We start from the raw sequence: 25,883 nt of genomic DNA on the forward strand, positions 1-25,883 counted from the left end.
GCCGAATGGAAAAGTCGGGGACCCTGCGGGCGCGCCTGCAGGGGCGCAGCGCGGGCAAACGCGCAGCGCACAGGTCTGTGGCGATCACAAATCGCAAGGCCTGGGTTGCCGTGGCAGCGGTGGCGGCGGTGGCAGAAGCCGGTCTGGCCTGCCGGCGGGCGCGGAAAACTCCCACAGTCGAGTTCCGCGAGGACCTCGCCGCGGCGGGCGGGCCAGCGCCATGGCCACCAACTGGTTCACGGGCTCCCTTGGGGGGCGGGGGCGGGGGGGGGCGGGGGGGGCCTAGGGCTGGCAGTGAGGGGTGGGGGCGGGACTTTCTATACCTCTCCTGCCTGCCGCACTTCCCGGACCAGAGTCTTTTACCACCGTTATTATTTAAAATCATTTCAGAAGCACCTACTATGTGCTGCTCAGAGAGGCCAAGTGGCCTGGCCCATAGTAGGTCACTCAGCCCAAAAGTCATGGGTAGGATTTCAACCCAGGTGTCTTTCTTCATTCATACGTATGACATATATCGTGTGTATATCATATATATACCACCTATGATATATGTATCATATCATAGGTGGTATATATATATATATATATATGTGTGTGTGTGTGTGTGTATATATATGTGTGTGTGTGTATATATATATATATATATATATATGTGATAGGTGATATATATATATCACCTACTATGTTCCAGGCACAGTTCTAGCATCTGGGGATAAAATAGTGAACAAAACAGCAAAGCCCTTGCTCATGAGCTTGCCTTCATATGGGAGGGGTGATGGGAGTGGATAATAAACAAAAAAAGAAAAAGATATAAAATGTTGGCTAGTGATAAGGGCTATGGAGAAAAAGGAAGTGGGGAGGGGGAGCCTGCGAGTGCAGGGGGCGGTGCGGCTGGTGGTTGCACTGAGAAGGTGATTTTGAGTAAAGGTTCCCAGCAGGGGGTTAGGGAACCGGACAAGGATGGAATCTAGGGAGAGGGAACCTGGAAGGACGAAGACCCTGAGGAGGCAGCAGCCCTGCTCATCCTTCATGGGCCAGCTCCAAAGTCACCTCCCGTGGGATGCCAACTCCCCCACCACCCAGAACTGCCCTCATCAGGGCTGGGTGCCTCTCACTGGGCATCTGTCCCTCCCAGGTTTGACGTCTCTGCTGTCTATCCCAACCAGAAGAAGTTCAGCACCTTCAGGGAGGCCCCGTACTCCAGGGTTTACTCTGTGGATGTGGTGAGTTTGCATAGCTTCCCGAGTCTCCCACATGGTCTGGCCACTGCCCCTCCGAGTCCCTCCCCGTGACAGATGAGCTGATCTGTGTAAGGGGCATGCCTCACACCCCTCCGTGCCCTCAGCCCACAGCTCAGAGCTTGAATCAGAGCTGGGGCCTCAATGTGTTTGATAAACGCAGGACTGTAATGAAAACAGCATGGGTCGGATCCACAGAGACCTGGGTTCCACTTGCAGCTCTTGCACAGACTGGCTGCGGGCTCTCTCTGAAGTGTAAGGGGGCCAGTGACAGAGGATGTCATGGTTGCACCTTGAGGGCCAGGCTCGGGGCTGGGGGAGGGGCCCCCAGAGGGGTATTGCCTGTCCACTCCCAGGTCAGGGTGACAGCTTGGAGAGGATGGGTGGACTCTGTGGGTGGACTCGTGGGTGTGGCTGGCCTCGCTCTGACTGTGCTCTGACTCAGTCCCACATAGGACCTGGGACCTATGGTTGCAAGGAGACCTGCTTCAGCATCAAGAAGTTGAAGAAGGAGGTGGGCACAGGCTGCGCCAAGGCCCAGGAAGCCACCTGGCTGACGCAGCTGCCCCACTTCCGTACCGGGCCATCCTGAAAGAGAAGCGGCAGCAGGTAAGGCCCCTGGGGCCCCACCCTGCCCTACTGCTGGTGCCAGGTCCTCCTGCCCGGTCCTGCCTGCCCCCAGGGTGACCTGCAGTGTCCTCCCGGGCCCAGGTAGACCTCATCCTTTAAGGAACACATCCTCGCCTGGGCTCCTGCCCGCGTGGACACTCCCAAGTGTAAAGTTTTCAACTCTGCTCTCTTCTCTTGGGGCAGAAGGAAGAGCTGGGGCCTGGCTCCTACAACTCCAACGACTTCTTAGAAGAGTTGCAGGAGAAACCGGGCAGCACCCGGGGGCTGCTCAGCTCCGGGGAGATTCGCTTCCGAGGACTCATTGGGGTAGGTGTTCTCATACACGGGGTGGGATCCCTCCTACCCTCTGCTCTGTCTGAAGAGCATGCAGCCTGGGTGGGGCTGGAAGCGCCCTTTCTCCTACCGTTCTTCTTCCCAGGCTTGGCCAGGCTCCCCTCTGGGACCCCACAGCCCCTCTGCTTTCCAGTTCCACAGCTTTCAGCCCACTGGCTGTCGTAGGTTTCTGCGTCTCCCCCACCAGATCAGGAACTCCCTGCCGGCAGGGATGGGTCTGGTTCATCTTTGAGTCCCTGGCACAGAGCCAGGCATACATTAGGTGCTCAACAAACTCCTCCATATCTATAGCCATCCAGCCATCCAGTAAATAATGGTTGAGCGCCCTCTAGTGCCACATACTGTTCCAGGCCCTGGGGATCCAGCAGTGATGAAGACAAGGTCCCTGCCCTCGTGGAGCTGTGGTCCTAGTGGTAGAAACAACGGTACAGAGAAGCAAATCATATATAATGAGGGCCATGGGGAAAAATGAGACAGGGAGAGATGGCGAACGATGAGGTGCCATTTATAGGGTAGTCAGGGAAGACTTCTGGGAGGAGGTGGTGTTCGAGCAAAACCTGTGGTAGGTGAGCAATGGAGACTCACGGAATCTGTGAGTGAGGGGGGAGGAGGCAAGAGCAGAGGGGTGAGGACCAGGACATGAGGCCCTTCTGGCAAGGTGAGGGCCTCGGGTTTGATTCCAGGTGCTGTGGGAGGACAGCGGAGGAGGGTTTTGCTGTGTGTGGGGGGGGGGGGTACTGAGTGACATGCTTGTGGGGGAGGGGATCGGAGGCATCCAGAGGGGAGGTGACTGTGGTGAGAAGTGGGGGTGGCGGGAGGGCTGCCGTGGCATCGGTGTGGGTCGGGATGAGTGGGGTTCAGGCTCCATAGGGTCGTGTGGGCAAAGGCGGGAGTCACACCCACGCTGCCAGTGCCACCCCTCCTCCCCTGCCCCTCACGCTCCCTGGGCTGGACACCCTTGCCCTCCTCACTCCTCAAAGTGAGGCAAAGCACTCGCCCTGTGCTTTGCCCCTGCTCTCCCCTCCACCAGAAGTACCATTCCGCCCCCAGCGGCCCCTTCACCTAAGGACCCCCTGCTCATCCCTCAGCTCTCAGCTCCGAGGTCTGACCTGAACCCATGAGGGGCCATCTCCCTTTCCCAGGAGCCCCAATTGTGGCTGTGGGTTCAGTGTCTCTCCCCCAGAGCACAGCAGCCCCTGAGGGTGGACCACATCTGCCCGGTTGGTTCGCTGCAGAATCCCCAGGTCCTAGCAGCGCCTGGCACGTGATAAGTCTTTGTGGACTATGCCTATGCCTGCCTACTAAGTACTGGTTCTCCAAAACACTCTAATTTTTTATAACCACTCCAGACGAGGCCCTGGAGGCTCAGAGAGGATAAACATCTTGCCCCAGTGGGCCAAATGGGCAAACCCCAAGCCAGGGCTTTTCCTCCACACCTCACCACTGTGAAGCCTTCTGTGGAGCCTGGGAATTACTCCTTGCCACGTTCAGGGGACGTGCACATGCATCCTCAGGTGCAGAAGCTGTAACTGCACTGTGGGGAGAGGGGCTGCCTGGAGGCACTGAAAAATGAGTGATTTCCTTCAAGTCTAAAGTAATAATAGCCGACACTTAATACAGCACTTGCCGTGTGCCAGGCACTGTTCTAAGCATGTGAGGGTACTAATGAATGTAGTCCTCACCACAGCCCTGTGAAGCAGGCACTGTCATCGCCACTTACAGACAGAAAACGAGCACAGAGAGGTTAAGTGACTGCCCAAGGTCACAGAGCTACTAAGCGGCAGAGGCAGGATTGAGTCCAAGGTGTCCACACGTAACAACTGCACTTGACCCGTAGGCTGGGCTCACTTGGTTTGTTCCTTGACCATCCGTGGAGGACAGGATCTAATGGCAGAGCCCAGCCCCACTGAAGGCAGAGGAGTTGGGGGAACAAATCAGATGCTGTCTGTTTCCTCCTGTGCCCGGTCCCCAGCGCTGGAGCATCTGCGAGGGTTGGCTGAGCAGGGTGAAGGTCCCACGGCCTGTCCCTCCGTTCCAGTTGTCTCTTCTCCTCTCTGGTCCCCACATCTGCTCCTGCAGTAACCTCACTGGGCCCTGCGGGATTTCCCCGAGCCACTCTCCTGGGCTCAGGGCTGGACAGAAAGTTCAAGGAGGTGGCACTGCCCCAGTGGGCAGAAGGCAGCCCCGGGAAGAGCTCACATCCAAGGCCTGACTTTCTCAGCTACCATCTTGCTCTGGGCTGGGAACCTGATGGCCTCCTCTGGCCTCTGGTCCCTCCAGTTGTCCCCCCAGTGTGGGTGGGACAGGCCTACAAATGCCACCTGTGCAGGGTGCTGACTTCTCCATGGGGGCCTCCGCAGCGCCAGTGCCAAAGCTGTGGGTGCCTGCTTTGGGTCCTGTGAACCCTTCCCCAGAGCGGATGGGCCGTTGAAGCACACCCCTGCAAAGCCAGCGCCTCCTGTGCTGGCACTGGGCTCTGCCTCCATCCTCCTCCTAGTACGCTCTGCCCTCCCTTGGCTGTGGGGACACTGGGCTCTGTGTCCTTGGAGCTCCTCCGCCAGCCTCCCTCCATGGCTTCTCTTTCCCAGGCCCTGCCCTCCCCACCACCCTCTGTGGGGTGTTCTCTCTTGCGCAGCCAGGCTCCATGCACATGGCTTCAGATCCCCACCCCGGGGTCCTCCAGGCTCCTCAAACTCTGCATGCCCTGCTCCTGCGATGTCAGCATCTCCCACAGGCCTGCTCTTCCTGGGCAATGGCACCGCCCAGTGGCCAGAGCCGGAGGCCCACGGGCACCTTGTTCTCCTGTAGTCACGGGCATCTGTGCTTCTGTCTCCCATCCTCCTCCTTCCATCCCCTTGACCTCTGCCCAAGCCCAAGCCACACTCCCCCTACCCAGGGGCGCCCCCAGGACTGATGTCCTGGTCACCTACTATTGCCCCAGTTGCCTTCCTAAGTGTCCTCATGCCCCAGAATCAAGTCTGGATGCCCCGCTTGGCCTTCAAGGCCTTCCCATTCTCTTCCCAGTATACCTCTCCCAATTGCCTCAAAGGTGCTCTTATGGCCCCCTCCACCTGGGACACCTGTCCCACCCCTTCATCTTCTGGGAAGATGACTCTTTCTTCAAGGTCCACCTAAAAGGAAATCTTGTAAATGACAATTCCCACTTCCCCCAGAATTAAGCACTCCTGCCTGGGTCCCAGAAGCCCTGAAACATAACATTCTAGTTAAAGTCAGGGGTATTCACATCAGCCCAGGTGTGTTGCTGCACCTCTGAACCTGAAGGTTTGAAGGGAGAGATGAGGCTTTGCCGACAGAGTGCCGGCACTGGGCTCCTCCTGGTCTGTGAGCTCCGGGATCAGCAGCTCCACCCCTTTGTTATAACCCTCGCTTCTGAGGTCTCCCTAGACACCGTGGTGCTTATTTCTCTCCCACCTCTGGTGCCTGCACAGTGCCTGGGAAACAGTAGAAGCTCAGAGGATCATGCATGGATTTTGAAGTTAGAACCCTTGTGCTGCCCCTTTCTGGAGGTGGGACCTTGGACACAAGCTTTGCCTCTCTGAGACTCAGTTTCCCCATCTATTCATTGCAAGTGGCACTGATCTGATCTCATCAGGATGTCTCTAGGACCAAGATATTAAGCCTAGTAAAGCAGCCAACACATGATGTTGAGACCCACCTTCCTACTTTGGGGCTTTTCTCCTGAATATACCTGGAAACCGTGGGCCCTGGAAGGAGGCAATGTGCATTCTGGTTCCTCTGAGGGTGAATGAATCTGATGCCTGCCACGGCCTGACTACCCACCCTCTCTGCCAGGCCTGGTTCTGGGCTGCTTCCTGGGAGGTTCCAGGGACTGGAGGTAGTCAGGGCTGAGCCATATGTGGAGTGGCAGCGATCCCGTGTGGCTAAAAGGTGCAAAGCAGCAGAAAACATCCTGCCGGGTCTTGACCCAACGATGGCTACCCACTCACCCACCTGTACTGCAGGGTGGCTCTTCTCATTCCACCTACAAAGGCCATATTTCCGACCCTGGCCGTCGAGGCTTCAGATCCTCCTTCCAGCCACAGTTCTCAACCTCTCCTACCTCTTTCTCTCCTACCCCGCCCCACCGAGACAGCCACCCCACCCTGACTTATTAGGTGTTGGCACCCACTAGGGGCTGGGCACGTGCAAGAGGCTTTATAGACGTTATTTCATATCATCCCCATTATCTTGGAAGAAAGTTCTACTAACCCTGTGCTTGAAATGTGGGCCATGGGGCTAAGAAGGAGTAAGTGGCATATGCCCGAGGTCACTCAGCTAGGAAGCAGTGGAGTCAGGATTCGAACCCAGGACTCCAGATCCCTCCAGGTCGCAGCACTGTTCACAGCACAGTGGGAAACCCATTCATGTAAACGTAGGGCTATAACACAGGGGTGTAGTGGTTGGGATTTCCGAGGCCACCAAAGCAAGCAGCTGTCTGGGGTGATCAGGGAAGGAAGCCTTCATTCCCAGGAGAGATGGCATTCGAGCTGGCTTTGCAGGATTAGAAGAACTTTCCGAGGCCAAGAAGGCGGGAAGGGCTGTAATGGCACAAGCAAGCAAAGGCGAGGAGGTTGCCAGAATGGCATAGGTTTGGGGACCAGCAAGGACCTCACTTTGGCTGAAGCGTCAGATGTAGGAAGGGAACAGTGAGGGATAAGCTGGACAGACCAGTGGGGCCCCAGTGAAGTCTGAACTTGGAACTGAAGGTCTGAGCAGTGGCAGAGGCTCACAGGCCCACAGTGCTGTGTGTTTTGGGGGGCAGTTAACACACAGGGACTCTGAAAATCCCGTTACCCTCTGGAGGGCATCTCTTCCTCAGGTGCGCTCAGCAGCACGAGGCGTGGGACTAACAGCCTTTATGTCCCTCCCTCTCGCCCCCAGAACTACTATCCAGGCCCTGGAAATTATGGGGAGAAGGGCAACCCATACACGAAGCTGGAGGAGAGTGCCTGGAACCGGTCTCATTCCAAGGGCCTCATGTGCAGGATGACCAACAAACCGCCCCCTTTGGCTCATCAGGTATCCCCCTACCCTGGCCAGGCATCACCCACCTTGCTGCGCAGACCTGGGGTGGGGGAATCCAGGGCAGATGGGGAAACTGAGGCCCCACGGGGTGATGGACCTGCAGAGATTGTCCTCTGTGCTCTGTTCCAGGGGAGCAGTCTGGCACTGGGCACCTACACCTTCAAAAGTGGCATCGAGACGTACCTGGCGTGATCCATGGGCACCTGCGGCCTCTATGACACTTTCTCGGGTGACCAAAGCAAGCTTCAGCCTTATGGACACACTCTGTGCAGGTGTGTACCCAGGCGGGCTATGCCTTCCCTGGCAGGAAAACAGGCCTCACCTATCCACGGCACCCTGTGTGCCAGGCTCTGCGCAGGGCTCTTCCCGTAGCCTGCTCACTCCCCCCTCCCAGCTAGGGCAGGGTAAGGCGCCCTGTGTTAGAGGAGGAGACTGAGGCTAGCCACGCAGCTGGTAGGGGCAGAGCCGGGATTGAACCCCACGGCATCTGTCTGGCTTCACCTCCAGTCCCCTCTCCTCTGTACCAGCACGAATTGCAGGGGAGGTAGGTGCAGGGGGCCCCAGTACCAGGCCTGGATGGGAGACAGGCTGTCAGGCCTGCAGGGACCTAGATGGTGCAGGCCTGGGTGTCCTGCTGTTTGGGAGACACTTCCCAGCCATCTCAGACCCAGCTAAGCTGACTGGGTTAGTGGCAGAGAACTGGAGGGCTGGGAGGGGAAGCTGAGGTCGAATTTTAGCTTGATGCCCCCGTTTCCTGTACCAGTCAAATTCCTGTTGTGTGATCCCGAGCACCGTGGGCTTTGCTTTCATAGTAATTGGACTTAAGTATTTGTCTAACTGTTTATTTTGTCTCTACTGTGCCTTCACTCATGTGTGCCTTGGGCCAGGTAATCGTCTAAGTGCAGGGGAACCTGCCCCAGTGGTGCTTACTTTCTAGTAAGTGCTTACTTTCTCGTGCAAAAAGAAACACAATCGCAAGTGAAAACAATATAGAATGTTAGCAGGGAGTGGGTGCTGTGGTAAAGGCATCAGGAGCGCTAGGAAGTGGCGGTGGTGAAATGTTGAAATTCTTTGGGACCAGTGGGTAAACAGCCATTGAATGAGCCCTGCAACCTGGCTCCTCCCTGGGGCTTCCCAGGCCTCCCCATGACCAGCTACGAAGGTGTCCTGTCAGCAGAGCAGGGGCCTCAGACGCTCCGTAGGCCCTAGAGCCAATGCCCAGGCCACAGGATATTATTTTGTGTTATCTAAAAAATAAACATTTTAAAGAGCAGTTTTAGGTTCACAGCAAAATTGGGCAGAAAGTACAGGGTTCTCATGTTCCCTCTGTCCCCGCTACATGCCCAGGCCCCCACTATCAGTAATCAGCACCAGAGGGGAACATTTCTTACAATCAGTGAATCGACACTGACACATTATTATCGCCGAAAGCCCACGGTTTACATTAGGGCTCACTCTCGGTGTTGTACATTCAATGGGTTTGGACAAATATATAATAACATGTATCCACCATTATAGTATCATACAGAGTAGTTTTGCTGTCCTAAGAATCCTGAGTGTTCCCCCGTCACACTGGTTTTTAAATATTTGGACTATCGCTCCTGCTTAGAACAGTGCCTGACTCAGTAAATGTCCACGAAACAAGTGAAAGAAAGAAGAAATGGATGAAGGCAAGCTGGGCTGCAGGGCACCGCACGGAGGAGGGGCTGTTAGAGACCCCATCAGACTGACCCCACCCCTGGCTGGGGGGCTTCGTCTCTGTCGCCCAGGTCAGGGTGGACTGGCCTGGCCATGGGACAGTGGCAGGCATGGGGGAGAGTGATGCCTCATTGGATCACTGCTTGTCTCTGACTGTGGTAAGGGTCCAGCATCGCAGCTCTTGCTTTTCCTGACATAACATATTCTTTTTCCTCCTCTGTTTCTCAGAAAAAACGGCCCAGGGAACTGATGAATTTCAAGAGCTTCATGGAAGAACTTAACTCATGTCACAATAAGAAGCGTGGAGTTTTTTCAAAAGTTCCCCGCAACCCGGAAGCCCCTCCAGAAAGAATTTATTGGGCCACACTTAGCCAGTGTCCCCCAAAACTAGTCACTGTGCCCCTATGGCCTTCCTTCCTTCTTCTCTTGGAAGGGGGCTTTCCTGCGGGGGCAGGGTGGGGTGGAAGTGGCTATTTCAGCCGAAAGGTCACCCTTGGGTACCAGACTCACCTGGTTCCCAATCCTGGTATTGTACTTACTAGTCACATTGGATCAGTGTCTGTCACTCTCTGAGCCTTTGTTTACATGCTTGTCCCGTGAGCACGACCAGGTGGCTGTGAGAATTCATTGAGGTTAGTACTAGAGCCTATAGCATGGAGCCTGGCACCCGGGAAGTGCCCAGTGGGCATTGATCTCTGCCCCTCCCTCCCCTGCAGAGAGGATGAGGGGAAAACTGGAGCGGGACCAAGTGTGAATAAGGGGTCTGCCCGACAGAAGGCCACACACCGGTTCTGTTTAGGGGAGCGGTGGGCTCCTTTCTGGGGTTCCGGCAGTAGGGTCTGGACATTAGTCGACCCCCAAGCAGGTTCTGCCCCCCAGGGGGGGAACTGCTAAGGGCTTGGGAAGGTGGGCGTGTCCAGAGGAATGAAAAAGGGTACCAACATTTCCTGAACACCTGCTCTGGGGAGGGCACATTTCAGCCCCCTGGAGGGAGGGATTGTCTTTTGCATTTCATGAAAGGAAACTGAGGCCCAGAGATAGGAAGGGATTTGCCCAGGCTCCCAGCAAGGAGGAGGAGCCAAGATTGGAGCCCAGCTCATTTAGCTGCAAAGTCCGTGTGGCTTCTGCTCCCCAGACTGGGGTCTGGAGCACCTCTCTGGACCCTGCCAGACCGGGAGAGCCCTTGGGAACCTGGAAAGAGGTTTCAGGCTGATGAGTGGGCATAGAGTGGGTGGCAGGGGTCATGAGAGTACCGCAGGGCCCCTTCACCCCCAGAGGATGGGCTCCTGGTAAGTTGGGAGGTGGCCAGGTACCTCCTACCATCCTTGGCTCAAGTCTCAGGGCTGCCAGGGGTGTGAGGTCAGCTGCCCAGAGCCCTCATCAGGCCTGGCCCCAGGCTGACCACCACCAGACCTCGCCAAGCTTTCAGCCTTTGTTCCTCACCTCTAGGCCATGTCTGGTCCCGGTATGTGGCTTCCTCCAGAGAAGGAATGCAAACACATCAACCAACCACCGTTCCTGCTGTCTCCCAAGCGGATAGGCATAAAGGCCTCCCCGATGATTCTGGGAACCTGGGTGAGTGCGTCTGGGTAGGGGATAGACAGTGAGAAGCAGGGAACACTCTCCTAATTCTACAGGCAGCCCCAAGTTCTCCTTCCCCCTGGGAACTGATGCTCTGAGGGAGCCCATCCTACCTCTTTTTTTTCTACCAGGGACTAACACCCACTCCCACTGTCTCATTTCTCTCAGGCAGTGGTTTTTCAAACTTGAGCGGGCATCAGCCTCACCTGGAGGGCTTGCCCCACGCCAGACCTTCTGATTCAGTAAGCCTGGGGTGGGGCCTGGGAACTTGCATTTCTAGTGAGTTCTCAGGTGATGCTGATCCTGTGTTCCAGGGACAAGTTTGAGAACCACTGTGCTAATGGACATCACCCAGAGCCATCCCACTCTCTTATTTTCTAGGGAAATGCTCCCTCCATTCTCTTCATATTTGTCTTGAGGCCTCAGGGGCAGCTCAGGGAGTTGGCCCATTTCTCATCTCTGGTTGAGCAAGGACCCTCTCCTCCCCCTCCCCTCTCCTCCCCTCCCCTCTCCTCCCCCTCCCCTCTCCTCCCCCTCCCCTCTCCTCCCCTCCCCTCTCTTCCCCTCCCCTCTCCTCCCCTCCCCTCTCTTCCCCTCCCCTCTCCTCCCCCTCCCCTCTCTTCCCTCCCCTCTCTTCCCTCCCCTCTCCTCCCCCTCCCCTCTCTTCCCCTCCCCTCTCTTCCCTCCCCTCTCTTCCCTCCCCTCTCCTCCCCCTCCCCTCTCCTCCCCCTCCCCTCTCCTCCCCCTCCCCTCTCCTTCCCCTCCCCTCTCCTTCCCCTCCCCTCTCCTCCCCTCCCCTCGCCTTCCCCTCCCCTCTCCCCCCCCTCCCCAGAGGCAGCCATCCCCCATATATGACGTAATCTTCGGTTTGTTGGTGTTTGTGTAAGACAGCTAAGCTCTTGCCTTCATGTGCCTGCCTTCTTCATGCACCAGATGGCATTGGTCATCAGCCTCATTCCGTTTCTCATTCCTGTCCTTCATTTTTTAAGCCCACCTTTTACTGGGGTCTAATAACCATAGAGAAGGGAGCATGAGTCCTAAGTGAAGAGTTCCATGAATTGTCACAAAATGGACTCACCATGTAACCACCCCCCAGAGGGTTGAAGGGCACGTTTCCAGCACCCCAGGGCCACCCCCCAACCTCCCTCCCTGTCAGGTGGTTCCTCTCCTGGCTTCCAGTAGTGCAGGTTAGTTTTGCCTGGTTTTGAACTGCTGTTTTTTTTTTAATTAATTGAGATATTTAATAGACAGTGCAAACCATAGTTTCATCTGATTATAAATGTATGAGTTATCTATCAGTTATCACAAACAGCAACAAGGACCTTAGAGCTACGTTAGAAAAATGTATAGCTGGGACTTAACTCTAACAATCTCACGCGCTCTCAAGAGAACACCATCCATTTCAAATCAGTGTCACAAACTCCAAAAAGACCAGGGGAGTGGGAGTGAGGAGTGGGCCAGAGTGGGAAACACAGGGGCCAGTACACAGGTGATGGACAGAAATACAGCTCTCAAGGAAACCAAAATCAGATGCATTATTACAGCTAAGGACAAGGAAAAGCTTATGGCTTTTAAAAAACAACTCCTGGGCTTCCCTGGTGGCGCAGTGGTTGAGAATCCGCCTGCCAAGGCAGGGGACACGGGTTCGATTCCTGGTCCGGGAAGATCCCACATGCCGTGGAGCAACTAAGCCCGTGTGTCACAACTACTGAGCCCGCGTGGCACAACTACTGAAGCCCGCGTGCCTAGAGCCCATGCTCCACAACAAGAGAAACCACCGCAATGAGAAGCCCGCACACTGCAACGAAGAGTAGCCCCCGCTCGCCGCAACTAGAGAAAGCCTGGGCGGAGCAACGAAGACCCAACACAGCCAAAAATAATTAAACAAAATAAATAAATTTATTAAAAAAATACAAAACAACTCCTGCCAGTACCATACAAGTCTTACAAAGAGATGTGTGACAAGTCAGCTGACTTAAAAGGACAGAGGCTACATTTTCAGGTCATTTCAACTGCAAACGGTCGACCCTATCCATTGAGGTTCAGCAGTGGAGTCAGTGTAGTCCAGAAGCTCAATGTTGGATTTGCAAATACAGTTTATTTTACAGAAAGTCAACATTATAAACAGCAGGCACCTCCCCCGCCCCTTGCCTGTCCCGCTGGGTGCAGACCATGCTATGCAGAGTGAGCAGTGATGCTGCCCTACTGCTTTGGAGGAAGATTCGAGAGTGATGGAACCTGCCTGCCCTGCACACGCACGTGCCTGCCCGCCGCGCAGGCCATCAGACTGGGCCCAGCCCGCACTGGACCGGTTAAGTGGATCCAGCCCGGGTCTCCAATTCCTTCACGTCGTCGTCTTCCTCTTCCTTCTTCTTGGTGGGTTTTGTTGGTAGGGATATAGAGGGAACATTTGGTAGAGGGACTGTTTCCAGTCCACTGATTTCCAGCATATTCTTGTCTAGTTCCTCCTGTTCTAGTTCTTCTAATTCTGTCACGAGCTCCTCCTCGTCAAACTCTTCTCCAAAGCCTACAGATTTTGAAGTAGCTGTTGAAGTTTCTTCTGCAGGTTCCTGCTGGTCAGCAATGTCCTGCGTTAACTCATCAGCTTTATCGACGTCCGTGTTGTCGTGGGCAGCCTTCATGGCCTTGGTGGCATAGCCCACGTTCTTGAGCACCTCGGTGTTGGTGTTGGCATTCTCCAGGGCCTCTCGCTGGAACTCGATGGTTGACAGCGTGCTGTTGATCTGTACCGACTGCTTTCCATACCTCTTTTTGCGCTTCAGTGCCTAGAGGGCAGCACGCTTGATTTTGGTGTCGTGCTTCTTGGCGGCCATCAGCTCCTGCTCTATCTTCTTCTCCAGGAATTCTTACTTCTTACTGAGCATCTCCTCTGTGTTCCAAAGCCTCTGGATGGCCTCCCGGGGGGTGGGGGGGGTTGGGCCGCCCTTGCCGGCTTTACCCCCTCCAGCCCCGAACAGCTGCCCAAACACTGACACTGCTGCTGCTGGACGTGCCAGCCTGCACTGCCTGCTCCCCGCCCTGCCACCCCCTGCCGCCGCAGCCCTCTTGAACAGCTGTGTTTTTTTAAGCTGTGGCTTTCTCCTGGTTTCCCTGGGAACATCTTGCTTGGAACCTGCCTTCCTACTAAGCTCCCCCTGCCCCATCCCGCAGGCCCACACCCCAGCTCTCCCTCTTCCACTCCACCTCCTTGTCTCCCGAGCGATGCCTTGGCCCCCAGTGTGCCCACACCCTCTGCCCTGCTCGGTTCTTGTGAGGTCCAGACGGTCAGGTCGCTACATTCTTCCTTTTCTCACCTCCAGCCTGCACCTCCTCCAAGGGGAGAGAGTCTTCGCTTGGGGACCCAGTCTGACCCTGGGACAGATTCTCTACAAGCGGCAGCTTCCTGTCCTGCCATTCTCCTGCCCTCACTCGTCACTCTGGACAGGCTACATCTCCTCTCTGAACCTCTCCACTGGCGCTTCTTGTACTACAACCCGGGTTTCTGGGTGGGATGGTGTATTCATTTCCTAAAGCTGCCCTAACAAAGTATCACAGACTAGATGGCTTAAAACAACAGAAATTTATCCTCTCTCAGTTCTGGGAGCCAGAAGTCTGAAATCCAGGTATCGACAAAACCGCATTTCCTCTGAAACCTGTAGGGGAGAATCCTTCCTGGCCTCTTTGTAGCTGCTGGTGGTGGCTGGCGATCCTTGGAACTCCTTGGCTTGTAAGTGCATCACTCCAGCCTCTGCCTCCATGTTGAATGGCCATCTTCCCCCTGTATGTCTCTGCTTATGAGGACACTAGTCACATTGGATTAAGGACCCACCCTACTCCGGTATGAGCTCATCTTATTGATTACGTCTGCAGCTATTTCCAAATAAGCTCACACTCTGAGGCCCTGGGGATTAGGACTTCCACATCTCTTTGGGGAACACGATTCATTGTGTAGCAGATGGAGTAAGGAGGAGCCTAAAGGGAGGGGAGGAGGCCTGAGATCAGGTTTCCAAGCCAGGCATCCAGCTTGCTAACGTCCTGCCTCTTCTCCCTGGTGCAGAACCCCGTGGGTGTGGGTCGCTACCTCAACACCCAGCTGATGGAGACAAAGGACCATCGGCAGCGATACCGGTCCCTGTTCATGGGTGGATCCAAGCGCTACCTCTTGGACCCAGCCCGGGACAGGCTCATGCAGTGAGTGCCACTGGAGCTCCAGCAGAGGGGCAAGGGCACAGAGGGGCTTACCCTGGGCTGGGCTGGGGGCTCCAGCATCTTGTGCTTGGTTCCCATGGGAGCACAGCTGCCGCCCCTAGTGCCAGGCAAACAGCTGTGGCAGTGGAAAGAGTTCAGATCCTGGCTCTGATGCTTACTGGCTATGTGAGGTGGGGCACATCGCTTAACCTCTCTGAGCCTCACTTCCCTCAGCTGTCAATGAGCAGGAGACGGTGGAGACCCAAATGGAATATTCTGTCTAAAGTTGGTGGTAAGGAGAAAAGGAACTCCATTGAGGCTAGCTCCTCCACCCACAACCCACACAGTCTAGGATTACCTTGCATGGCATCACCACATGGAATCTGCTTCTTGGTGTTGAAAACGGGGCTGGGAAAACTCACCTCAGGAAGTTGCTGTGAAACCTAAAGAAAAAAGTGCATGGAATACTGTGGCTAACTGTAAAACAGCTTGCAAATGTTAGCTGCCGCCGTGTCTTATTGACCTAAGATACCATCAATTGCCGTATAATCTCAACTTCAGAAATGTTAAAATATGAATAAACATGGACTTTAGAATTGGAAATTCTGTCATCGGAAATTCTGGTGAGAGCATGAGGACCAGATTCTGGGGGACCAGATCTAAATATTTAAAAACAGCTTTTAGGGCTTCCCTGGTGGCGCAGTGGTTGAGAGTCCGCCTGCCGATGCAGGGGACACGGGTTCATGCCCCGGTCCGGGAAGATCCCACATGCTGCGGAGCAGCTGGGCCTATGAGCCATGGCCATGGCGTCCGGAGCCTGTGCTCTGCAACGGGAGAGGCCACAACAGTGAGAGGTTAAAAAAAAACAACAAAAAAACCCCCAGCTTTTAAATATTTTTATCAAAGTAGACCTGTGTCTTCTTTTTTTTTTTTTTTTGCGGTATGTGGGCCTCTCACTGCCGTGGCCTCTCCCGTTGCGTGAGTGCTACAGGATTTCCCTTGTAAACTGGCTTAGAATTCTGTGTCTACTACTCAGCTGTGCAACCTAGGACATGTTACTTGGAGACAGACTTTCATCTGAAAAGTGAGAGTAAACAAAATAACCACCTTGTAGAGTCTGCTTTAAGGACTGAAGGCCATAATGCATGTAAATGTGCCCTGCCCTGTGGATGATGTTTTGTAGGTATGTTGTAAGTGCTGGCTTTCCGGGCCCTTAGCTGCTGCTAGGTCTTGGCCGAATTCCGTCTTGTTAATACAAGGGTAAGTTCTTTTTTTTTTTTTTTAATTTTTGAATTTTATTTAATTAATTTTTTTATAGAGCAGTTTTTATTAGTCATCCATTTTATACACATCAGTGTATACATGTCAATCCCAATCTCCCAATTCATCACACACACACACACACACACACACACCCGCCGCTTTCCCCCCTTAGTGTCCATGCGTTTATTCTCTACATCTGTGTCTCAATTTCTGCCCTGCAAACCAGTTCATCTGTACCATTTTTCTAGGTTCCACATATATGCGTTAATATATGATATTTTTTTTTTTGCTTTCTGACTTACTTCACTCTGTATGACAGTCTCTAGATCCATCCACGTCTCAACAAATGACCCCATTTCGTTCCTTTTTATGGCTGAGTAATATTCCATTGTATATATGTGCCACATCTTCTTTATCCATTCACCTGTCGATGGACATTTAGGTTGCTTCCATGACCTGGCTATTGTAAATAGTGCTGCAATGAACATTGGGGACAAGGGGTAAGTTCTTTACAGAGGCTGAAAATGCACATCACCCAGGAAAAGAAACTACAATGGCTTAAATCACCCTTTGTTGTCAAAGACCCAAGGAAAAGACTACTAAGATGGAGATTTGATAGAGACAGGGAGGAACAGGAGGGCATTTCACCCTGAGGGAGGGTGGGAGCTTTGAAAGTAGAGGCCAAAATCATTAAATGTGACAGTGAAATACCAAAGGTTTCTCATGAAGTCAAGAACAAAAAAGGGATGCCTATATCAGTGGCATTATTCAACATTGTTCTGGAGGTTCTAGCAAATGTAGTAAGACAAGAAATAAAAATATTGGTAAAGAAGAGCAAAATCATCACAATTTATAATGGTATGTGTGTTTACCTAAAGAAATCCAAGAGAGTTCATTTTATTTATTTATTTAAATTCACTCTTTTTTTAAAAAAAATAATTTATTTTTGGCTGCGTGGGGTCTTCATTGCTGCATGCGGGCTTTCTCTAGTTGTAGCGAGCAGGGGCTACTCTTCATTGCTGTGCGTGAGCTTCTCATTGCGGTGGCTTCTCTTGCTGAGGAGTACAGGCTCTAGGCGTGCAGGCTTCAGTAGTTGTAGCACACGGGCTCAGTAGTTGTGGCACGCAGGCTTAGTTGCTCCACGGCATGTGGGATCTTCCCAGACCAGGGATCAAACCCATGTCCCCTCCATTGGCAGGTGGATTCTTTACCACTGCGCCACCAGGGAAGTCCCGAGAGTTCATTTTAAAACTGCAAAGTAAGGAAGCAAGTGCAATAAAGTGTGTAAATAGTTTCCTTTGATTCTGCAGCCACAACAAATAGAAAACTTAATTGAGAAAAAGATTCTATTCTTATGAGCTACACAATACAATGCATTGGGATAAAGTTAATCAAGTATATTCAAGGCATAAATGGAGAAAAATATAAACCTTTACTAAAAGATGTTAAAGAAGGCCTGAATAACTGGAGCGAATACCAGGTTCATGGATGGAAAGGCTCAATATTGAAAAAATAGTAATTCTCCTCATTGATGCACACATTTAGTGCCATTTTTAATCAAATTGTAAGGGGGTTGGTAGGGGGAATTGAATACATTTATTATAAGCTTTGTCTGAAAGAGTAAATACATATGAATATTAAAAAATAGGAGACTAACAATCCCATTAACAAATGCATTGCCACAGGCATTTGACAACACCCCATGGAGGACTAGGCCCCAGACTGTTGGCCATGGTTACACCTGGGGGGTCTTTTGCATTCTACCTTGTTTTATTTCTGAAATGTTTGAATTTTTCAAAGTAAACATATATTATTTTTATAATTAGAAAAAAACAAATAAAAAAAGGACAAGAACTCTTGAGGCAGACTACACCAATTATGGGTTCTTGTGGACCCATCTCTAGCCAAGAGTCACCCTTTGTCTTCCAGACCTCAGTTTTCCCATCTGTAAAAGGGAAATACTTTATACTCTACAGGACATGGCTGGGCGTAATTAAGGCTTATGAATGCTACTGAATGGAAGCCAACCATCAGGTGCCTGAGGGTGTCTGATGGTCAGGCCGGTGCCTGATTCTCACTGGGACTCAGGTTCATTGTTCACGAAGCCCCAACTCAATTGGACTCTTGGGTCAGGAGGACTTTGCCACGAGGCACAGAAGGTAAGTCATAAGTTGGGAAGAAGGATTTCCTTATATGCTCTTTCATGGATTGATTCATTTGAAAGACCTGTTCTGTGCTTGGTTCTGCCCTGAGTATTGCTGCGCTGCTGACTGTTTTCAGGTGATGAGAAATGTTCTCTCATTCATTCACTGAGTTTTTTATTTCTGAGTTCATATTTTAATTTCTAAGAGTTATTTTTGTTTTCTGAATGTTCCTTTTAGTAACAACATGCTCATATTTCATGGATACAATGCTTTCTTATCCTTTGAAGATATTATTAAGACAAATTTGCCTGACATAGTCTCCTTCTGTTTCAATTTTTTTTTTTCACGTGTTTGTTTTGGCCTCAATCTTCCATATCAGAGATTTTTCTCAAATATCTGGTGATCCTTGACAGTGCACTCATGTCTAATTGAAAATCCTACTAGAGACTCTGGGGCACTTGTTGACCATTGGTTCACCATAGCATGACCAAGCTGAGTGTTTTCACTGGGGGAATTTCAGTGTCAGTGTTGTTAGATCTTTTTCCCTTGGCCTTGGCTGGAGAAAGCTCTTCTGAGAGATGTAAATCTGGCTGCCAGAACGTTACGTGGGGGAGAAGAACTTAGAGATCTCAATATTTAGTGATCAAACTCCCATTTGATTCCCTGTTTTAAATAGGATACTCGTGACATCAACTCTTCCCGGTATCATCCTGTACAGAGAACCTCTCTGTCTCCAGAGAATAAATTCTGCAATCTTCATTCATGAAGGGTATTCATCTGGCTGCAGAGAGTGGAGAGGGAGGTTGATATTACACAGACATTCAATCCATATCCTTGTGTTGGTGCACTCCCAATTCCAGGGGTACCTAGTGCTGCCAATTCCTCGGTCTTTTGGAGTGAGGGAATTCTTAGCTTTAACTTCTTCTATTTTAGGATTTAGCTTTCTTGGGTATGCTAACATAGTTACCATTCTTCCATCTGCTTTTCAACTTCCTAAATATTCTCTCTTACTGCTGCTGCTTCTATGCTTTTTGTCCTTGTGGGTATGAGTTTAAATTTGTATTCCTTTACTCCTGTTTTAGTGAGATTTCAGGAGGGATGGAGGTTAATATACGCATTCAATCCACTAAAAGTGTGGTGAAATTTCTGAGTTTCAAAAGTAAAGTAAAAATCTTGGAGATGTCAGATCTAAGAAGACAAATAACCTACGATCTAGATAAAAGACAATCAGACATGTTTTGGACCTCTCTTCTGAAACATGAATGATAGAAAACACTGTTTATACCACAAGAAAAAGACTTGAGACTAGAATTCTCTATGTAGCCAAACTATCATTCATGGGCAAATAGAGGTGCACAAGAATTTGGGATGTATACCAAATGTATCTTTTCTGAAAATATTACTGAGGGGTATACTGCAAGTGAAAAATGAATTAGCATAGGAGCGCAACAAAGGGGAAGACATAAAATGTAAGAATATATCTAGCTATGATTTACCAGATAAATGTGAACAACAGCAAAAAGTGGTAATACAAATACCAAGCAAAATAGAATTCAAGGCAAAAATATTAAATGGGACAAAGATGAGTATTTAATCATGGTAAACAATGAAATCCATGAAGAAGTTATAAAAACCGTGAACCTTCACGCACTCAAAATAACAGCAACAAACTCCCACAATCATAATGGGAATTCCTTTTTTTTTTTTTTTTTTTTTTTTGTGGTACACGGACCTCTCACTGTTGTGGCCTCTCCCGTTGCGGAACACAGGCTCCGGACGTGCAGGCTCAGCGGCCATGGTTCACAGGCCCAGCCGCTCCGAGGCATGCAGGATCCTCCCGGACCGGGGCACGAACCCGTGTCCCCTGCATCGGCAGGCAGACTCTCAACCACTGCGCCACCAGGGAAGCCCGGGAATTCTTAATAGACCTGAGAATTTGACAGACAAGAACATGTAAATAATTATTTAGAGGATTTGAATAGGTGTGTTTTACTCCACATCATTTTCAGATATTCATGGAACACTTATAAAAGTTAATCTTCTAAGAAAATTTCATTTAAAATATCTAAATTAAAAACACCCTACATAGAAAATTTTAGGTTACTTTTTCTAAACAGAGTACAATAAAACAAGACATTAACAATAAAAGGATAACCCTCAAAACCAAGTACTTGGAAACTAGTAAGTAGTCTTCTTAAAAGCTCTTGGGTCTAAGAGAAAATCTAGTTTGAAATTACAGTCCATTTAGAAATTAATTACAATAAAAACTCTGTATCAAAACCTATGTAAGGGGCTTCCCTGGTGGCGCAGTGGTTGGGAGTCCACCTGCCGATGCAGGGGACACGGGTTCGTGCCCCGGTCTGGGAAGATCCCACATGCCGCGGAGCGGCTGGGCCCGTGAGCCATGGCCGCTGGGCCTGCGCGTCCGGAGCCTGTGCTCCGCGACGGGAGAGGCCACAACAGTGAGAGGCCCGCATACCACAAAAAAAAAAAAAAAAAAAATCCTATGTAATATTGTCAAAGCACCCATTAGAGGAAAATTCATAGCTTTAATAGCTTTTAATATTAAATATGAAAGATTGAAACCAACAGAAGCAATCATTCTACTCTAGAAGTTTAAAAACGTCAAAATAAATTTAAAACTAAGGCAGGAGTAAAGAATTAATGAGAACAAGTCGAGTCTGGAAGGATGGAGGTGCTCTCACTGGGGCCTCACAACTCCTCCATGTTGATGTGCTATTGTCAATCCCTGCTTCGGCTGTAGGATGCGGGCCACGACTCAGTGTGGGTGTGGATGGAAAAGTGTAGGGTCCACAGACTGCGAGGCTGCTGTAGAAAGGCAAAGAGCGATGGTCAGGGCTGTCTTCCCATCTTATACGTGAGTGCCTGCAGAGGTGGGGGAAATGGCTCAGAGGCCCGCAGCCAAACAGGCAGGGCGGGGACCAGGGCTCTGACTCAGGTCCTGTACTTCAGCCTCTCCTCCTTGGCCAGGTTTGCAGAGGCCATGGGTGTGGAACACAACTTGGCCTTGAACAATTTGCTGTCTTCAGTCCAGGCGAGGGAGGGCGTGTGTGGGAGAGTTGTAAAGTCTCCTTCTGGAATGTGTAGTGACAGCTAATCTTTCTCACCTGTCACTGCCAAGCCTCACCTGCTTCTTCCTGCCAAACCGCTGGTTCTGGGCTTCCAGCGAGGCAGCCTGGGATTTGACTCCCGTGTGGAAAGGCAGCCTTTTGCTTTCCATTATTTAGAGCTATACACATAGGAGGTGCTTCATAAATGTGGCTGATGGACCCATGGAGCAAGTTTTCCACCTGGTCACCTTTCTGGCTGTTACAGCCTGGTCTCTACTCCATCTGGCCACCCTCTGGCCGTGTGGACATGCTCGCTTTGCACTCCAGCCAGGCCACGCTTTGGCCACACTGTGATCTGTTCTTGAAACACTCTTCTCCTAGTTTCTGTCTGGAAAATTCCTATTTATCCTCCACAACTCTGCTTAAATATGAAGGCTTCCCTGATTTTTCCAGACAATGCCTCTGTATTCTCAGCCTCTTGTGCATTCCCAGTTGGGAGCACTTTCCCTTTATATTGTAATTATTTATTCACATGCCTGTGGTCCCTACTAAAGAGAACTTCTCTATTCTCAAACTCCAGTGTCTGGCTGGCACGTATAGAAGGAGCTCAATGCAGATTTGTTAAAGGATGAGTCAGTGCTCCACGCAAAGGAAACTTCCAGTTCGATCGGGCAGAAGCTTATTTCTCCTAAGTGTTTTCACTTGACATTGTTTTACGAAAAATTTAAACGTACACCAAAATAGAAAGGATTTTACAGTGTACCCTTGTATATGCATCACTTAGATTCTACCATTAATGTTTTATTCTTCTTGTTTTATGACATAGCTTCCTGTCTGTTAATCTGTGAATCACCTATCTATGATCATCCTTCTACCCATCTATGAATTACCTTACAATCTGATAAATTTCAAAGTAAATGGCAGACATCAATACTTCCTCCTAAATACTTCAGTAGGCATACTAACTTTTTAGGATTTTTAACTAAAGTCACATTCCTTATCCAGAAATCTGACATTGAAATCATAAGTATCCATTTTTATAACAACAATAATAAATTCTCATATCACTAGAGTATATTTATAATATTCAAAGTGATTTTATATGTATTCACTGTATACGATAACTTTAAAAGGTAGGAATTGCTCTCAATGTTTTTCAGTTGAGACAACTGAAATTTGGCGAGAGAAAGGGATTTCCTAAAGCTGCTGCTAGGCAACAGCATTCATGCATGTAATCTTCAAACATTAATTGAGAACTTGCTATGTGGCGGGCACATCTTGGGACATGGCAGAAGAGAACCAGACAGACAGCAGTTCTGTCCCAGAGTGGCTCCCACCTTTCTGGGGAAGGCACTCAACCCCTGTTCTACAGTTACAGGGTAGTGTGAGAAGGATGAGGGCAGGAGGGGCCTGGGACTTTTCTATGTCCAGAATGCTCTCCCCACTCTTTTACCCACAGCGTTCTGGAGGGTGAGACCAGGAGAGAAGGCCCTTTGAACCCAGGAAGGCTAAGGCACAGATAGCCTTCACCATGGCCAGTCTTCCTGTCCTCGCCCCACCTGCTCACACCCGGTCACTCCCCTTGGACCTCCTGGGCCTCTGTGCATGCTGCTTTGGTGGGAGATTTGGAAGTTTGAACAGGAAAGGGGGACTCTTAGGAAATCCAGCACAGAATCCCCCGTCCCCAGGGTTCCAAGCTGTGTTCTTTCCACAGGTGTTCACTTCTTTCAGGGAGGAGAAAAATTAGGACAAAGGAAAGAGCATGAACAAAGGAAAGGAAGCCAAAAAGCTCAGGACCTGTCCGGAAAACCCTAGATGGTTCGATTCGGATGATGTATGGAGTGTGTAAAGGGGAATCGCAGAGAATAAGGCAGGTGGGATTGGTTAGGCCAGTCCTCAGAGGGCTTGATTGTGAAGCTAAGCTGCTCAGACTTTATCTGACCTGTGAGAAGCCACAGAAGGATTTTTTTAAAAGTTAGATTTATAATAGTAAAACTTACAGCCAGTAAAATTCACCCTTTTTAGGTATATAGCTCTATGAGATCTTTTTTCCAGTTCTGTGAGTTTTGACAAATGTATATAGTCATGTAATTAGTCACCCAAACAAGCAAGATAAAGGATATTACCATCACCCCTAAAAGTTTCCTTGTGCCATTTGTAGGCCCCAGCCCCTGGCAACTACTGATGTGATTACCAGCCCTATAGTTTTGCCTTTTCCAGAATGTCATATAAATGGAATCATGCCGTATGTAGAATCTTGTTTCTTTCATTTTGCATGGTGTTCTTGAGATTCATCCATACTGTTGCTTATATTAGCAGTTTGTCCCTTTCTAATGCTGACTTGTGTTCTCTTGAATGGATATACCACAGTTTATCCACTTTCAAGGAGAGGGCCATTTGGGTTGTTTCCAGTCTGGGCAATTTTGAATAAAGCTGCTATAAGCAGTCCCATATAGGTCTTCATGTAGACATATGCTTTTGTTCTTCTTTGGGAAATATCTAGAGTAGGATTTCGAGGTCACTTGATAAATGTATGTATAACTTTATAAGAAACTGCCCAACTATTTTCTGAAAAGGTTGTATTCCCACTAACAATGTATGTGGATCTAATTGCTTTACATTCTTGTCAACATTTGGTATTATAAGGCTTTTTTTCCTTCCAAATTTAGCCATCCTAATAGGGGTATTTCCTTGTGGTTTGAATTTGCATTTCTCTAACGACAAGATGTTGGGCATTTTTTCATGTACCTCCTCCATATCTCTTCTTTTGCACATTTTTAAAAACGGTTACTTGTTTTCTTCTATTAAGTGTTGAGAGTCCTTTATATATTCCAGGCATACATCCTTTATCAGACATGTATTGTGCAAATATTTTCTTCCGTACCCTCAAAAGGGTTTAAATGGGAAGTAACTCTTGTGTTTTAAAGACGTACTCTGTGGCATTGTTGGGTAGGGGAGTGGGATGGGGCCGGATGGAGACAAGGAGGCCGACTTAGTGTCAGGTGAGAGCTGAGGCTCTGAGCCAGGCCAGGGGCAGTGGGCTGGGGAGGACTGAAGAGCAGAAGGCACGGAGACCCACCGGATCATCATAAAGGCCTCTTTGGCCCTGTAAGCCCGCCCTCCTGCCTGCCTTCCTTTGACAGATATTTGTGGACACCACCTTTCAAGCACCTGAAACAGTCTAGGCATAGGGGAAATATCAATAAAGACATCAAAGTCCTGTCTTCATCAAGTTTACGTCTTGGTGGGAAAGACAGACAATGAACAAACACATACATGTGTGCACCATAATGGCTGGTATATGCTGTTGGACACACAAAGCAAGGGGTTCTTATAAAATGCCACCTTCCAAATGGCTTCTGAGATGAAACCAGAGAGAGTCCTCATGGGTTCCACCCTTAGGAAAGAATCCGAGCAATGGGAGGGATGTTAGACTGTGGTCAGGGGCTCTGGGCTGGAATTCTGGTCATCAGGGTGACCTCAGACAAGTTCCCTCCTTTTTGTGACCCTCAGTCTCCCTATTGGGATGGTCTTTTAGGTGCTAGGATTTTGTATTTGAAGTTCTTACAAACTGGTTTGGGGGCTCTGATGAGCCAAAGTAGGTGCATAGCAGAGGAATTTCCTCCTTAGAACCAGGCTGTTTTGTTGGAAAGGCTCTAGAGGTTATCAATTTTGGCCTCTCAACTAATGTAGGATCCCCTAGGAAGCACCCTGTTCATCCCCTGTGGGTGCCCCTCCAGGGGTGGGGGGCTCAATCTCTTCCAAGGGACCAGTTCCATTTTCTCTTTCTCTGTCTTTTAAAGGGAAAGAATCACACCTTTTACTAGGGGGACGTGCTCTCCAACTGTGGATTACAATTCAGATCCTATTCCTTAAAGTCGCACATGAAGGACAGCCTGCAGTGACTGGAGGACCCAAAGGCCTGAAGACAGATCTGGGGATGGGAGGGTAGGAGTGGGAAAGGGGGGTCTTGGAGAAAGGACACATGGGAATGCCTGGAAGAGGGGAGAGGTGTGGTGGGATCACTTTTGCTGGAGATGTCTACCGGGAGGTCATGATGTCTGCTGGGCCAGATATCTTTTGATACGAGAGATCAATTATCCTGAGAATTGGCTACTGACATGAACATGGGAGCCAGACAGCAGATGGACTAAAGGGGTGGAATGTGGTTGACACTCTTGGAACCCCTTTTATTCTAAAGCCAAAGTCCTTGGATCCCTGATCAGTAAAACCCAAAGAGAGTTGGGAGAGTGGAGCATATGTCCTAAGGTGGCTGTAGGCCCTCTCTGGGAATACTCCATCTCCATCCCAGGATGTTCCTGGAAGCTCAGCAGGGCCAAATGCCATGAGGAGGCTGCTGACCTCCAGGAATCATGCAGCCATTGGGAACAAACAGTTCCACTCCCAAAGTCAGAACTCGTGGGCACGCCAGTCTAGCCCAGATGTGGGTCTGTGCGGGTTGGTCACAATGTCCTGAGCTTCTGCCCTCACTGTTTTTGGACAGTGAGAGATTGGGTGGGATGGCAGGAGTGTGTTGTCTTTAGAAAAGAGGAGACAGACTCACAGCCTCAGCCACAAAGCTCACATAATGATAAAAAATACTTCAAACAATCTTAAGAGCATGAGTGCCTTACAGAAGTTACTTTGTCACTCATGTCAAAATGACTGTTTTGGGAGAAGTAAAACTGAAT

General features: G+C 50.2%; 1 protein-coding gene and 1 pseudogene across 2 annotated transcripts; one reads left to right on the top strand and one right to left on the bottom strand.

The window, feature by feature from the left end:
- Positions 1-1,060: 1,060 nt before the first annotated feature.
- Positions 1,061-25,161, top strand: CIMAP2 (ciliary microtubule associated protein 2; the record flags this gene model as incomplete). Its single annotated transcript, XM_079942305.1, is given in 13 exon segments — positions 1,061-1,126; positions 1,128-1,223; positions 1,684-1,810; positions 1,813-1,847; positions 2,052-2,174; positions 7,104-7,241; positions 7,377-7,436; positions 7,440-7,506; positions 7,509-7,519; positions 9,174-9,335; positions 10,395-10,520; positions 14,584-14,717; positions 24,996-25,161. Coding segments are annotated over 13 exon segments (1,218 nt in total). The 3' UTR covers positions 25,069-25,161.
- On the bottom strand, positions 12,839-13,690 carry LOC307193531 (charged multivesicular body protein 4b-like; annotated as a pseudogene). Its single transcript has one exon. The product of its transcript is annotated as a charged multivesicular body protein 4b-like (transcript).
- Positions 25,162-25,883: the final 722 nt, after the last annotated feature.

Source organism: Stenella coeruleoalba, assembly GCF_951394435.1.
Source record: "Stenella coeruleoalba genome assembly, chromosome: 1".
Lineage (NCBI taxonomy): Eukaryota > Metazoa > Chordata > Mammalia > Artiodactyla > Delphinidae > Stenella > Stenella coeruleoalba.